We start from the raw sequence: 14,375 nt of genomic DNA on the forward strand, positions 1-14,375 counted from the left end.
ACATTTACTGCCCAACATCCAGGCCTCTGCAGAGGACGGCCCCACTCACCATGACGGAGGTGGTCATGCCCGGCAGCTGGAAGACGTCCATGCTGGGCTCGGCACCGACGGCAGCCTCGTTATTCCCCCGGCTCGGCTGTGGAAGGTCAAAGTAGGTGCTGTCTGGCTCCCTGGGCCGGGGAGAGGGGGACAGGCCATCAGCATCCTGCCCAGCAGGGCCCCCAGGTGCAAGGCTAGCCCATCTCTCCTCCTGGAGAAGCTCACTGTCTCCTGCCCCAGGGCCCCTGAGTCCCTAGTGTCCTCAGTGCCTTCCCGCTGGCCTCCCCTCCTGCTTGCCCTCGAGGTGGTGAGTGCCCTGTCCCCTTGCAGCCAGCTGACGAGTGAGGCTGCAGCTGGCCCCAGGCCAGCACAGGGCCCCAAGACATACTCACAGAGAGCTCCAGAGGTGCTCGAAGGTGGCTCCCTCGTCAGGGGACGTGGAGGTGGACTGGGCCATCGCCCCCTGTGCTGTCTTCCAAGGGCAGCTCACTCTACAGGGAGGAAAGGACATGTGAACACTCTGGAAACGCCACCCTCCTCTGGCAACGATGGCACAAGGACCAGGCTGGCGCACTGGCCAGGTGCCCTCCTGCCCTGTGCTTGGCCTCCACCTGCCCCTTCAGTCATGCAGCCCATTGCCCAGAGCGGGAAACAGAGGCCACGGTAGGCAGCAGGGGCTGGACAGGTCTGGATCCACACCTGGCTGGGGTGCCCTGGGCAGGCAGCAGCTCCTCAGAGCCATCACCCAGGAGGTGGGGGTGCAATAGCCCCCCAGGGCTGCTGGGCACCCTCTGGGAGATGAATCTAGCCCTTGCCAGGACCTGGGGCACAGTCAGGCTGTGCATGAGCAACAGGGGTCAGCACTATGAATGCTGCTTCAGGACCGGCCAGGGTTGGGGGTCCAGCCACACAGGCTCCCTGATGCCCAGGACCTTGAGCCGGCTCAGACCATCCCCTCTCTTGGTTAAGAGAATGTGTGGGGACACCCCTGAGGCTGGAGTCCAGCCCAGGTCTGTGCGTCTCTGTACCCAGGTTTCTGTGGGTCTCAGATGGCCACTCAGCTCTGAGCTGGTGTCCTGCCCTGGGACCTGGAGGCCAAAACTGCACCCCACGTGGGAGCCCACCAAGGCCAGGACCTGCGTGGGTGGTCTCTCAACGGAGAATCCCAGAAATTGGGGTGCCCTGACCACCATCCCAGATCCTCTGGCCTTTGTCCTCACAGTGGCCTCTCCAGAAAGTGTCTGTGACCAGCTCTCCTACCCCTGCAGTGGCCCTGGCCACCCAGGAGGAGGTGGCAGTGACCAGGCCAGGCACAGCCAGGCACACTGTCCTGCAGTGGGAAAGAGGGGACAGAGAGACCCAAGTCCATGCTGCCCACTGCCCCCCACCCAGGCCAGGGCTCCATCCCCCCTGGGCCAGCCTCCTGGATCCGTGGGAATCAACTTGGCCACGCCCTGCAGTGCCCACACCGACAGGCCCAGACCTGCCCATGGCTGGCAGGGGTGGCAGGGCAGGGCCTGCAATCTGTCGCTTTGGTCAGTCCCCAGGCAGGCGGGTGCTGACAGAGGCCTGCGGCTTGCTTCTGGGGCTGACACGTGCCAGGCCTCCAGTGCTCAGAGGAGTGGCACGGGACAGGAGGCCACCACAAGGGACTGGCTTGGCAGTGGCCAAGGGAGGCCTGAGGGCTGAGTTAGTCAGGGAGCAGCGACGCTAAGACAGCCAGCCCGAGGACAGCTGGCCACAGACGGCCTGAGGACGCTAAGACGGCCAGCCCTCCCACAGACCTGAAGCACCTGTGTCTTGACCAGGGACCCAGTGGGTCCCTTTGGCTCATCCTTTCTGGGTGAACAGCACCTGTCAGGGAAGCAGCTTTGGGGCAGGAGGTGGCCTGCAGGCTGCACCCAGCTGTGAGTCGGGGAGGATGGCTGGGCTGCTCACACCCCAGAGGACAGCCCAGGAGGCCTCGCCCCCAGCAGCCGCCTGGTCCTGCCCCCTCAGATTCGTGGACAGACCATCCGGCTTGCAGAGGTAACCCCGCTAACGTCACATGGTGAACAGGTGGCAAAAGCTCACGAGCTTCCAGAGCAGCATCGTCCACCTTGGTCAGATGGGACGGACAGCCCAAAAGCCACCGCAGAGGAGCGATGGACCAAGGTCTCCAGCAAGGGGACGGACCTTGAGAAACGGATGCTCAGAGGAAGAGGCTGGTCCCAAAGGGAGATGTGGCCAGTCCTGGAGGCTGACCGGGTGCCAGGGAGGGAGGAACGGGCGTGGGCTTTCTTCTGCGGTGACGACAGCGCTCTGGGACCACACGGAGGAGACGGCTGTGCATCGCGGAGAGCAGGCGGAACACGCTGAAGTGTCCGCGGGAATATCAGGTGAATTTTGTCTCAATACTAAATCCCATTTTTTTCTTTTTAAAGAAGCTGGGGCAGCATGTGGGAGCAGCGGCATCGCAAGCCCGTTCTGAATGCACTTCCCGGGCCAGTTGGAGGAGAGGCCACCTCCAGAGCCCCGTCCAAGTTCTACCACCCCTGACGGGGACAGGAGCGAGGGCTGGCAGACCCCCGTCCGGGCTGTGCACCCACTTCCCCCTCACCACCTCCCAGGGAGCAGCCTGGGGAGGTGAGCAAGAGCCCGGGAGTAGATCCGGGTCTGTGGGCTTGACCTGCACCTCCACCTCCTGAGCGCCACGCCAACCCGGCTTCTCCAGTGAGCATGGGGGCACCTGCACTGACCTTAGGCCGCTCCCTTTCGGGGACAGACCTGCAGGGCTGGTCCTCTGGGGAAGCATCAGGGGCCCTAACCCCACCCCTTGAGCCGCGTACCTGGAGGGGCAGCGGGGCCCACACCCAGAAAGTAAGCAGCACTGGAGTCCCCGGGGCCTGCTGAGGAGGAGGCCAAGGAGGGTCTCTCCGGGGTCACTGTGCTCCAGGAGGCTCAGCAGACTCTGTCCCGCGGATCCCACAGCTCTCTCCCCAACCTACCCCCAAAGCCAAGACTCCCCGACAGGATCAGGACACTGGAGCACGTCCCTCCTTGCCCACTGGGCAGCTCTCATGCCTAGCATCAAACCCCAGCCTCCTCACCATGGCCACTGCGCCCCCCCCCCCCGCCGGCCTCCCTGGCTCCTCCAGCCCATCTGGAGAGTGTGCGCCTCCCCACCACCAGCACCCAGGCCTGGGCACCGCCACTCCCTCGGGCCCTGGGCGCTCCAAGGTCCCTTGTCAGCATCCAGGTCTGGGCTTGGAGGCCACCAGGGAGGCCATCCCCAGCATCCAGCCCGACAGCTGCCCCCCTTCCTTCCTCACCCTGCTCTGCCCAGCGTCCTCCTGCTTCCTGACTTGTCTGCCTCCCCCAGCACTGAGGCCAGAGGGACACTGCGACAGAGCCCGTGCCTGGCTGCTGGCCCCCTCACACCTGCCCAGGGCCTGGGTTGAGAGGGGGTGTGGCCCCTTCCTCCAGGCCCCGGGCACTGCACAGGGGACACCACCTGCGAGCGGGACCCTGATGGGGGACTCTGTCTGCGTCTTCAGATGGATCATCTTAACTCCTCCCACCGCACTTAGGCCACACCCCTTCCCACCTGCCCCCGTGGGCACCGGGCTCCCCATGCTCCCCAGCACCACCAGCAAGAGGCTGGTCTCCTTCCCTTCCCTGCCAGGCCCACATCCCAGCACCGCCCTCCCGGCCTTCAGCATGGGCCTCTGCTGCCACCACCAGGAGCATCTGTAGGCACCACAGGAGCCAGATCCACCCGGGGCTGGACAGGGGCTTTCCACAGGCAGGGGACTGGACGGGGGCATCTGGCTTCGGGAGGGTGTGACTTCAGGGGTCAGGGTGCAGGTCCTGATGCACACTCTAGGACGTCCTGCCTGCTGTGGGGTCTATGGCAGGGCCCACGAACCTGCATTGAGCAAGCCACCCCCTGCCACAAAGGGCCTGCCTCTGTCCACCCTGCAGGTGGCCAGCAGCCTCCACTGGGGGAACCCGCTCAGATCCTTCTCTGGCACGTGAGGGCCCAGAGACCTGCCCCGAATGACCCCAAGGACACTGAGGACCTGCTGCCCCTCCTGTGATGCCCTGGCCCTCCCTGGCCAGCAGGTCAGGGACCTGAACAGAGAAGGGCAGATGTGGTGTGTGCCTGTCCATGCAGTGTCCAGGTCACACACTGTAGGCACACATAGGGAACAGGGCCCTCTGACCCTGCCCAGGCCTGCCTCAGGGTCCCTCAAGGCTGCAGCGAAGTCGCCTGCTGGCTGCAAGGTGACCTGTGTGGCTCCTGTGGGACTGGGACCAGGAGGAAACCTGAGGACTCTCTGAGCCAAACCCAGACCTCAGCCACGGAGCCCTCTGCTGCAGGTCCCCAACCTGCGGCACCCAGGGGATCCTGGCAGCATTTGTGACTCGGGGGTCACAAGAAGAAGGGGCTCAGGACCCACAGCTGGGCCCCCAGTGCCTCCGGACACCAGAGCCGGTGCAGTGCTGGAGAGGAGCCCGCGGCCCCGAGGGCTGGCCCAGGCTCGTGGGCTGAGAGCAAGCCTGGCGACTTTCGTTTTGACTCACCGAGTCCCCTGGGGTCTCATCCAAGTGGTTCTCAGCTTAGCAATCAGCCCCTGGGGGCGCTTGCCTCCTCTGGGGTGTTTTCCTTGTCACGGTGGGTAGGGGCACGTGCTCACAGCCTCTGGGTGGGAAGGGGGTGCTGCCCAACCCTACAGGCCCCCGGTGGCCGCTGTTGCAGAATTTCCAGGGCCACTGTGGAGACAGGGGCTGTGGTCACAGCTTCTACAGTGCTGGCGAGTGCTCTGCTCACGGGGCTCTCAGGTCAGCCCTGAGAGGCCGCCCAGTTCAGGGATGAGCAAGCAGCCACCAGAGGCCCCACCCAGGACTGGAGAGGCACCCAGGTCTGCCAAGGGCCTCACCCGCCCCACTGTGGCCTCTCTGCACCCGGGAGGAAGAGCTGGCTGCCCTGGTGGACCCCTGGCTCTCCACCTTCTTACCCTGCCCATCTCACCTGGTCTCCTCTCCAGAGCCTCCCATATAGTCACCACTCCTGGACCTCCTTCCCTGTCCCTAACGTCCCCTCCTCAGGCTCCTCACCTGTTCCCACACATCTCCTCCCTGTCCCTTGCCTCCAGGTACCGGGCTGTGTGGCCTCCCTGTATCTGGATCCCCCAGGCCATGCCAGGTCAGGGCCCAGCCCCTGCAGGAAGCTCCCTTTGCTGACTCTGAATCTCAGTGCCCAGCCTGTCCCTCATCCATTGGCACATGGGTGCTACCTGCATGTGGCCCACACGGAAGCCTGAGTTAGACAAAATTGGGGACTTCCTGCCACCTCTCTGCCCCGGCGAAGGACAGACAGGCTCCTAAAGCACCTCTGATAAACTAGACCCCATCCACCCCCAGCTGAGCCCAGCCATGGGGACATCCCCTCCAGCCCGCCAGGCTTGGCCCCAGGGCTCTGGGTGCCCACCCTCCCTCAGCAGATCCGAGGCAGAGCTGCCCACATTCACTCGAGCACAGGAGAGGTGGAGCCCCAGTCTGCACCCCTCCTGCCCCTCGAATCCCAAGTACCAGCCTTTCCAGGGTGAGGACAGGAGGCCAGGCCTCCTCTGTGCAGGCCCGTAAAGTAGGGGAGGCTCAGGAGGGCTCTGCCCTGCTGTGCCGTCCCTCAAGTACCCTGCCTACGGTCAGCTCTTAGTTAAGGGGTGGTCACTCTCCCAGATCCCTTCCCACGACGAATTCCACCCTTTATTTCAGTCACCAAGTCAAAGTGAGATCTAAAATGGCAGATAGGCCTCAGGCCATCCCAGGGACACCCCTCCCGGGCCATTTCAATTCCTCTGAGGCCTTTTCTCAAGGGGACGTACAAAAGGCCTCAGTGCCCATAAGAGCCCCGGCCTGTGCAGAGGGTCCAGGCGGCATCACGGGGGGAGGAAGCCAGGCAGCCGGCTCTCCCAGGAAATGGCGGCGCTTCCTGCGGCCACACAGCCACACTGCAGCAGGGGGGCCAGAGCGGGCTCGCGGTGGCCTGTGCTGAAGCCTGGCTCCCCGGCCCCCGGGGTGGGGTGGGGGCTGCTCTCACCTGGTGGGCCAGGGCCAGGGTCCCCCTCCTGGAATGATGTCGCCTTCCTCAGTGCCTGGGCAGCGGCCACCTTTGCCTGCCCCTCCTGTCCATGGTCCCAGGCCATGTGGCAGACTCCGTCCCTGTCCCCTGAGTGGGGTGGGAGGGGGCCGGCACCCTCAGCAGGGCTGCCAAACAGCCTCCCCCCGCAGGTGAGCCCCTCGCGTTGCCCACGGCGGCCGCTGTGCCCTCTCCCCTGGTCCAGGGAGCCAAGCACAGAGATGGAAGACAAATTTAGCCACCCGCCCCGGGGGAGGGCACAGTGTGTGAAACCCGAAAACAGCTGGGGCGCCCGATTAAGCTCCCTCTCTGCTCCTGGCCCATGGGAAGGGGGATGGGAGTGGAGGCTGGAGGGATCCCGCGCCCTCACCGTGGCCTCCCTCTGGTAGAGGCGGGCCTGCAGTCCACCTGAACCCAACAGTTGGCTTAGTACCTGCGGGAGGCTGGGCCCTGACCACCAGGGCTTCCTGCACTTCTGGAAGGAGACCGTGATTGACAAGCTTCCCGGACCAAACCAAGTCCTGAGGCCCCACGGGAGGACGCTGCCTCAGACCAGCCACCATGGCAGAGGCCCAGTGACATAAACATAAAGCATCGCTGATCCCCAGAAGGCTGGTGACCCCACGACCTGGAGTCTCCTTTTACCAACTGTGAATGGTGCAGAGTGGCACCCAGCGGGTCCAGGGGCACAGTGGAGTCCAGAAGCTGGGCTCTCAACCCCGGTGTCTGCCCCGGCTGGCCTCACTGAGCTGTGGTGACAAGGCCGGCCTGGGCCTCGGGCCCCTCCCCACCTGCCCAGCCACCTGCCCAGCCACCTGCCCAGCCACCTGCGCAGCCCACCGCACACCGTGCCTGGGAAGTCCCTTCCCACTTCTCTTTTCTCACCAGCACCGGGAGGCCCTACCTGCGTCCAGACATCCTGGGGCGCCCCTGCCCTCTACTGGCCTGCCTCGGACTTCTTCCCCCCCACTCCCCCCCACATGCTGGGGTCATGCTGGGACACATGACACCTGCCCCACCCTTCCGTGCCCTGCAGCTCAGTCCTGCCTGTCCCATGAACCAGGTCCCTCTTCCCTCTGTCCACACAGCCCACCTCTGCTGCTCTCTAGCTGTGTGACCTTGGGCAGCTGCCAGGCCCATTCTGAGCCTCTACTCCTCTCCTGTGAAGTGGGGTGGTTGTGGAGCCCGTCCCGGATGCGCCTGGGGCATCCAATGCTTAGAAAAGGCAAAAGCACCAGGCAGGCTTCGGATCGAGGGCACGCCCAAGTGCAGACACGCAGACTCTGCAGCTGACCAAGGCTTCCTCAGCATCAGGAGCCGCAGAGGAGGGAGGAAGCCGGGTCCGGCCCCAGCCACCCCCATCAGCACCTCGCTCCCCACTCTCAGAAAGCGGCTATGAGCACCCTGTTGCGGAGCCCAGCCCACCGTCATCTCTGGAGGAGGAGCCCCCTCTAACAGTGGGGCCCAACATCCGTCCCAGCAGAGGCTGAAGCTGGTGTGAGGGAGAAGGGGCGTCCCCAGCCCCGTGTCTTAAGTGGGGAGGTGAGCACAGAGGGTGAGTCAGAGGCAGGAGGCCCATGGTGTGGACTTCCAAGAAGGGGCCAAGTCAAGCGTGGCTTGGAGAAGTGGCCTGCCGAGCCGCGTGGGCAGCCAAGCGCAGCCTCCCTGCAGCACCAGCCACCTGTCAGAGTGGCCCCGGGCGGGGCTGTGGGAGTGGAGTGCGGGCAGCGATTAGCTCAGGCCAGCCTGGCGGGCGCAGATAGAGCTGCAGGATGGCTGACTGCCACGGACAGAAGAGGGGCAGGTGAAGGGCTGGGAGGAAGAGGAGCCTGCAGTCAGAGTGGGCATTTGAGTGGACAAGGGCCCCGGCAGGACAGGGGACTGGTGAGGGCAGGCAGGTTTTCATGCCAGTGGTCACAGCCCCACCCACAGCCTTTCCCTCCTGTGCCACCCCACGCCCACAGGCTGCCAGGTCCCCAGGCCTCTTTACTCAAATCCTCCTGTCCTGGTCCCCTTTCTGCCCCAAGGGCTCCCTATGGGGCAGAAAGTGTGGCGGTGCCAGTCGGAGGGGCCCGCACTGTCCTTTGGAACACTCTCCTGAGACAAGCTCTCCAGTGCTTCAGTCCCCCCTGGTCCTCACTCCCAAGCTGACATCCCGACTGGCCACACTCTCTGGTCACCCCCCACATTCTTCTCTGCTGTGCCCCAGTCCTGGCCAGGTCCCTTCCTCCCTGCCTCTGGGCTCCACCCATGGCTGACGACCACCCACCCCAGGTCGGAGTGATTACACCCTCTCAGACACCTGTCAGTCTCTAGGAGCCTCCGCACAGTCCCTTGCTCCTGTTCCGAGGCTTGGTCCTGCCCCTGAATGCCACCTTCCTGCCAAGTCGCACACTGGATGTGCCCCCAAGTTGCCATGAGTGTTGACCATCTGTCCCCCCCTCCAGCAACTCTGTCTGCTTCCCCTTGCCCACTCCTGGGCCCTGGACCACCAGAACTTTCTGGACACTCAACAGTGCCAACCTTCACCCGGAGCGAAGGCTGTATTTGGGAATACCTGCAACCCACACAGTAACCCAGGAGTGAGTTTCCAGGAGTACTTACATGGCACAGAGAGAGCAAGCAGCTCGCCTAGGGCCACACAGCTTGAAAGTGCCAAGGCTGGGTTGAGTCTAACTCCAGTGAGGTCCGCCTGACCCCTCCCACCAGGCAGTGGCACTCTCTGGGAGAGCCTTCTAGCGAGATACAGGGAGAAAGAGCTTTGCCCCCTAGCACGGAGGGTGAAGAGGAAGGCTGGCTCAGCCTAAAAGCAGGCCAACGTCCACAGTGGGTTGCAATTTTGAGGGTCGTACAGCTGACAGAGAGCTAGGGGGCTGGGCTGGGGACCCGACAGCCCTCCAGGTCGCAGAGAGGCAGGCCTGGGCTCTGCGTGGAGGTCTCCCTGGACCCTGGCTGGTTCTGAACCTGTGTCCGTGCACTTCGGGGACAAGGAGGGGATTCCAGCCTCAGGAAGGGAGTGGGGTTGGTTGGGGAAGGTCACCTGTGGGCACATTGTGGGCCAGGGGCTGGTGGGAAATGAAACTGGCCTTGGTGAGGGTCGGGTGAGGGCAGGAGGGCATGGACACACAGTGACGGGGACACAGGTGGAAGCGGGGAGCCACCAGCACGTGTCCCGACCCTGGGCCCAGGCTCTCTCTGACCTTCGTGCCCTTTCAGTCTATCCTTCCACCCAGCAGAGTCAGCTGCCTGCAGCCCCCACCACCTGTTTTCCAGTCCCCAAAATAGGCCGCCTCGCTCACCCTCCTTGCAGGACAAATCTATGCCAAGCTTCCAGCAGATTCCTGGACGAGGTGGTATGAGGGGTGCAAGGTGACTGCCGTGACCATCTGCCACCTGAGCTCTAGCTGCCTCTGGTCGGCATGGCTCGCCCCCATTCTGCCCCACCTGGAGGGCGGCCTGCTCTGGGCACTCCCTGCATCTACCCCCACCCTTCTTGAGGGTCTCACCCACTCCTGCCCCCCAGGCAAATTCCAGTTGACCCTGCCTGGTGGGACCTGGAGGGGGCCAAGGGCCCCTACACTCCCCACCAGCCCCCAGGCCAAGTCCAGCAGAGTCCCTGACCAGCAGCAGGACCAGGAGGGGCAGCTGCAGAGGCCTTGCTCCTTAGGCCCTGGATGGCCCCCTCGGTCCCCACGGGTCCCTCAGCTCCTCTGCAGGGGGAGACGCCAACGTGCGTTTCGGGATCTAATGCTAGAAGTCCAGTGTGTGTTGCTCATTGCCATCACCCCAGGTCCGAGGGGTGCTTAGTGCAGTCAGACCTCAGACAGAGTGACTGGGCAGTCTGAGCGGGCAGGGGCTGCAGGTCAGGGAAGGTCAGCATGAGTCCTGGGGAAGAGCCACGTGGGGGAACCTCTCCCCTCCCGTGGGCTTCATCTGCTGAGAGTTCAGGGAGAAAGTGCTGAGGATCCAGAACGTTCCCGCGGCTCTCACTGGCCCTGCTAGCACCTGCTCTAGGGATGAGACCCTCAGAGCCGCAGGGAAACACACCTGAAGGGACAGAGCAAGTCAGAAAGGCCCCAGCCCTGGCCCTAGACCAGGTCCATCCAGCAGGCCTGCAGAGGCCAGGACTGAGCAGAGGCCCAGGAGGGGACAAGACAGAAGGGGCAGCTGGTTTCCCCACCCACCTCTCACCACCGGCACTTGGACGGGGCCCACAGCACACAGCCCTCCTCACCCCAGAGGACCCCCGTCTCAGGTGGGACTGCGTGACTCCCTGGCCGGGGCGTCCATCGCTGCGCAGGACGGCAGTGCTGGGTGGACGCAGGCAGAGGGAGCAGGCTGGCCGAGCGCACACACTGGTCTGGCTGGAGGCAGTGGGTGAGCGCCTGGGAGGCCAGGGCCTGGCAGTGCCACAGGACAGGAGGGAGCTGGGGAGAGCTGGGGGACTCTGGGCTGGCCACGAGGCTGAGCTGTGGTGGCTTCCAGGAGGGTCAGCGCCCGGATGTAGTCACGTTGGGCAGCTGCTCAGTGCCCCCTTGGCAGGGGGTGGGAGTTTCCAGCAGGTCTCAGGGGGAAGTGTCACCAGAGCTACTCTGCTCCTGGCCCTGTTGCCCAGCTCAGGGTCACATGAGAAATCCTGCCACCCGACTGCGGACCGATGGCTCTCAAAAGCACCACGCCACAGTGGCTTGTCCCCTCAGGGGAGCTACAGGCAGGTCTCCACCAGCCCTGCCTGACACCCTTGCCCACACCACACCTTATTCTGGGCACCGGTGGGAGGCAGTGAGGAGGGGGCTCCACAACCCAGGGCACCTGTGGAGCTGCTCACTGGGGCAGGAGGAGGCAGCAGAGCCCACGCCTACCTTGGCTGAGCTGGGGCCCCGGGAGAGTCGGTGGGGCCAGGCAGAGGTGGCCGGGAGGCCTTGGGCTCCTGGCTCCGCAGACCGGCAGTGGCAGCAGCGTCCGGTCGCCTAGGTGATGACATTGGATTCGCGGAAGCTGGGCGGCAGTGTGGCCAGCCTCAGCCAGGGCCAGGGGGTGGAGCATGGCTCAGAGCCCTGGGGCTGGGGACCTGCCACCAGGAGAGCACAAGGCACACTGTGATCCCCCCAGCCCCGCCCTTGTCCCAGGGACCTGGGGGACAGGCTCCCACTGCACCAGAAAGCCAGCTCAGGAGGTGGGGCATTCAGGGGGAGGGGGATAGTCTCAACCCAAGTTTCTGCTCCTTGTAGAAATTTTTAAGTTGTGTTTACTTGTGCATCATAATTGTACATAACAGTGGGATTCACGGTGCGCGGTGCACGCACACAACAGGGTCTGGTGAGTCTCAGTCCCCAGTACCTCCCCTTGCCCTCCACTCCTCCCTCCCCACCCCCTCCTCTACTCTACGGGTCTCCCTTCTGTTTTCATGAGATTCCATTTTTATTCTTTTTTTTTCCTCTACAGCTTCCACAAATGAGAGAGAACATCTGATCCTTGGCCTCCTGAATCTGGTGTATTTCACATTTCGTGATGCTCCAGCTCCATCCCTGCAGACGTCTTCAGGCACATGCAACTACAGAGAATAACTGAGGAGCTAGGATCCCTCTCCCCCTCAGCACCTGCCTGTCTGCCAGATTCTCTTTTGCCCCTGGAGCATTTAAAGACAAATTCCGTATCCCATCATTTCACCTGCAATGTGCCGGTGCGTTCTTCCAACAGCCAGAGGTCCATCTTTTTAAAAATTAGGTCAAGCCATGAAGTTGCTGATGCTCCACTGTCTGTCCTGCACACACAGCGCGTGCCACACTACAGAATTCCGAATGTCCAAGCCCACGTTTTTACCACTAGACAGAGGACTTCCAGGGTCCCCACCCGAGCTTGGGGAAACTAATCTGTGGTGGCCCACTGTCCCAGCTTCCTGCCCCACCACAGGCCACAGGACCGGAAACTCACTCCAGTTCTGAGTGGACTTGCCTGAGGAGGCCTTGCGGATGGCATGAAGCTAGGACCCTGAGAAGGGGAAGCTTCCGGTCACCTGGTGGCACCCAAGGAAGCACAGGCTCCTAAAGGGAGGGCGGATCACCCCACCCTGCCCAGGGTCCTACCTGCCCCCACCTGACCCTGAACAGCAGGAGCCAAGGCTGCCTGGCCGCTGGCTCCTCAGGCCGTTGAGGGTGCACCCTGCGGTCACAGCTGACACCATTGAAGGGCAGGGACTGGGCCTGAGCTGCTCTGGTTCTCTGAACTCAAACGCTCAGAAAGTCCGAGGTCCACTCTGGCTCTGGCCCTGTCTTTGGGAGCTGGCAGCCCTCAGGGTCCCCGTGTGTCATGGGCTGTGAGCTGTGAACACCCTCGTGTGCTCTGCAGAAATAGGAATGAGCTTGACTGGGGGGTTTGCCAGCCCCTTGCTGTGTTATAAATAGGATACTGTCTCACTTACCTAAGTTAATTTTTTTTTAATGTGAATTCTTTTTTCTTTCTCTTTTAGGTACTGGGGTGGAGCACAGGGGTGCTTAACCACTGAGCTACATCCCAGTCCTTTTTTATTTTTTACTTTAAGACAGGATTTCACTAAGTTGCTGAGGCTGACCTTGAACTTGAGATCCTTCTGCTTCAGGCTCTGAGTTGCTGGGATCACAGTATGTGCCACCAGGCTGGGCCAAAAAGTCGTGAACTCTGACAAAGCCTGGGGCCTGGGGTATGGGATTCGGGATGGTGGGCCTGGAGTTCATTTGAACCATAGGGTAGTGCTGGGGCCAGGGATAGAGGGCAGGGCACATCCAGTTTGCAAAACCCTATTAGTCCTTAGAGGAACCCTAGGGTCTTGCTGTGGAGCTGTGAGGAGAGGCACCAAGGGCCCTGCCCACAACTAGCTTCCCAATAAGACTACCCAGAGCTGCCCCTTAGGGGAGGTGTTCTCCCCTCACCTCATGGAAGCAAAACTTAGGCAGGCCACGTGGGAGGGTGGCACTTGAGCTGGCTTCTGCTGGTCCGGGAGCTGGCCACTCTCACACAGATTGTCTCAACTTCTGACACTGGATTTTTGTCAGTGAACTCCCAGGGAGCGGCTCAGACAAGGGCACGGCAATTCAAAGAGAGCTTACAGACGGGCTAAGTAATCTCACTCCTACCGCACCGCCAGGCCCAGGCGCCTTCTCAGAGTCACCTGCTGTCACCAATGCCATCGAGAGTGGGTTGGACTGGGAGAACAGAAACTGGAGGGGTCTTCATCACAACCAAGCAAAGAAAGATGAAGTTGGCAAGTTAAGGTTCTTAAAAGAACTCAGGGGTCAGACAATGGCAATACCCAGGATTCACACGCGTCCCCGTGATCCGCACATGTCTCCTCACATGAGTCTTCCTGGGATCATACATGTTTGGGTTGGTGGCTGCCATTTCACCATCCAGCACAGACCCTTCCTGTGGGTCTAGTCCTTTGAAAACCCACCAACTGATGAGGGGCAGTGTTCCTAGAATTACGTTGACCTCAATCTTCCAGCGGCCCGTCTTGCTATTTTTACCAGAACTCATCATTTTCCCATTAATCCAATTAGCGTCCTGTTTACCCAAGCCTCCTTTCAAATTTGCAGCTTCCTTCTGAAAGCTCAGGGACACTTTCACAACCTCATCTCTCCTCCCTCATTATTGCCAAATAATTAGTCAAGGAGCCATCCCTGATCAAAAATTAAGGACCCAGAAGCAAGCTGGAGCATGCCTTACTCAGAAGAGAGAAATGACAGGAGGCTCTTCTAATTACTAGGGTTTGTTGACAGTCATTGACAGCAGGAGGCAAAGGAGGTGTCGGCAGGAGGGAGGACCCATGTCTAAGGCGAGTGTCTTGCAAAAGGCTGAGTTGTCTGCAGTTTGCTCCTCTGGTTTCCATGACCAATAGGGCCCTCTGCAATTTGGGAGTGAGCTGGAACCTGCATTGTGCAGGGCACAAATTCCCAGGACCCCAAAGAGGCTGGTGGAGGGTTGGCTTGCTTATTGAATCCTGCTGGCCTGGGTTGTCAAGTTTAGCCAGAAGTGCCCTCTTCCAAACAAGGAATGCACCTCCTCTTCATGGCCGACACATCCAGAAGGGCGGCTGGGTTTTCTGCAGAAGTGAGACCCCTCTTTGCTGTGAGACCCTCTTAGCTGCTGCCTGAGGCCTCTCTGGATTCTACAAGCCCACCCCCCACCATGTCACAGGTGGGCAGGACACTACAGGACCCAGGTTGCTCTCCCTGTT

At 62.0% G+C, this 14,375-nt stretch overlaps 1 protein-coding gene across 6 annotated transcripts in view; it reads right to left on the reverse strand.

Annotated features, from left to right (window-relative positions):
• Positions 1–11,118, reverse strand: part of Tp73 (tumor protein p73) — a 52,757-nt gene extending 41,639 nt beyond the window's left edge. Inside the window, exons 1-4 of one of the 6 annotated variants that reach the window (XM_046424745.2) lie at positions 6,125–6,441; positions 4,606–4,794; positions 432–530; positions 50–170 (exon numbers count right to left, since the gene is read on the reverse strand). In XM_046424745.2, the coding sequence (XP_046280701.1) occupies positions 50–170; positions 432–530; positions 4,606–4,625 (240 nt within the window). In that variant the 5' untranslated portion in view covers positions 4,626–4,794; positions 6,125–6,441. Of the gene's footprint in view, positions 1–49; positions 171–431; positions 531–4,605; positions 4,795–6,124; positions 6,442–6,596; positions 6,890–7,256; positions 7,386–11,025 lie in introns of those variants that run through there. The other 5 variants (XM_046424746.2, XM_046424744.2, XM_046424743.2 and 2 more) reach the window with 5 other exon arrangements.
• Positions 11,119–14,375: the final 3,257 nt, after the last annotated feature.

This window comes from Marmota monax, unplaced genomic scaffold, assembly GCF_021218885.2.
Source record: "Marmota monax isolate L192 unplaced genomic scaffold, Marmota_monax_Labrador192_F-V1.1 WCK01_AAM20220418_F8-fsc00080, whole genome shotgun sequence".
NCBI classification, from domain to species: Eukaryota; Metazoa; Chordata; class Mammalia; order Rodentia; family Sciuridae; genus Marmota; species Marmota monax.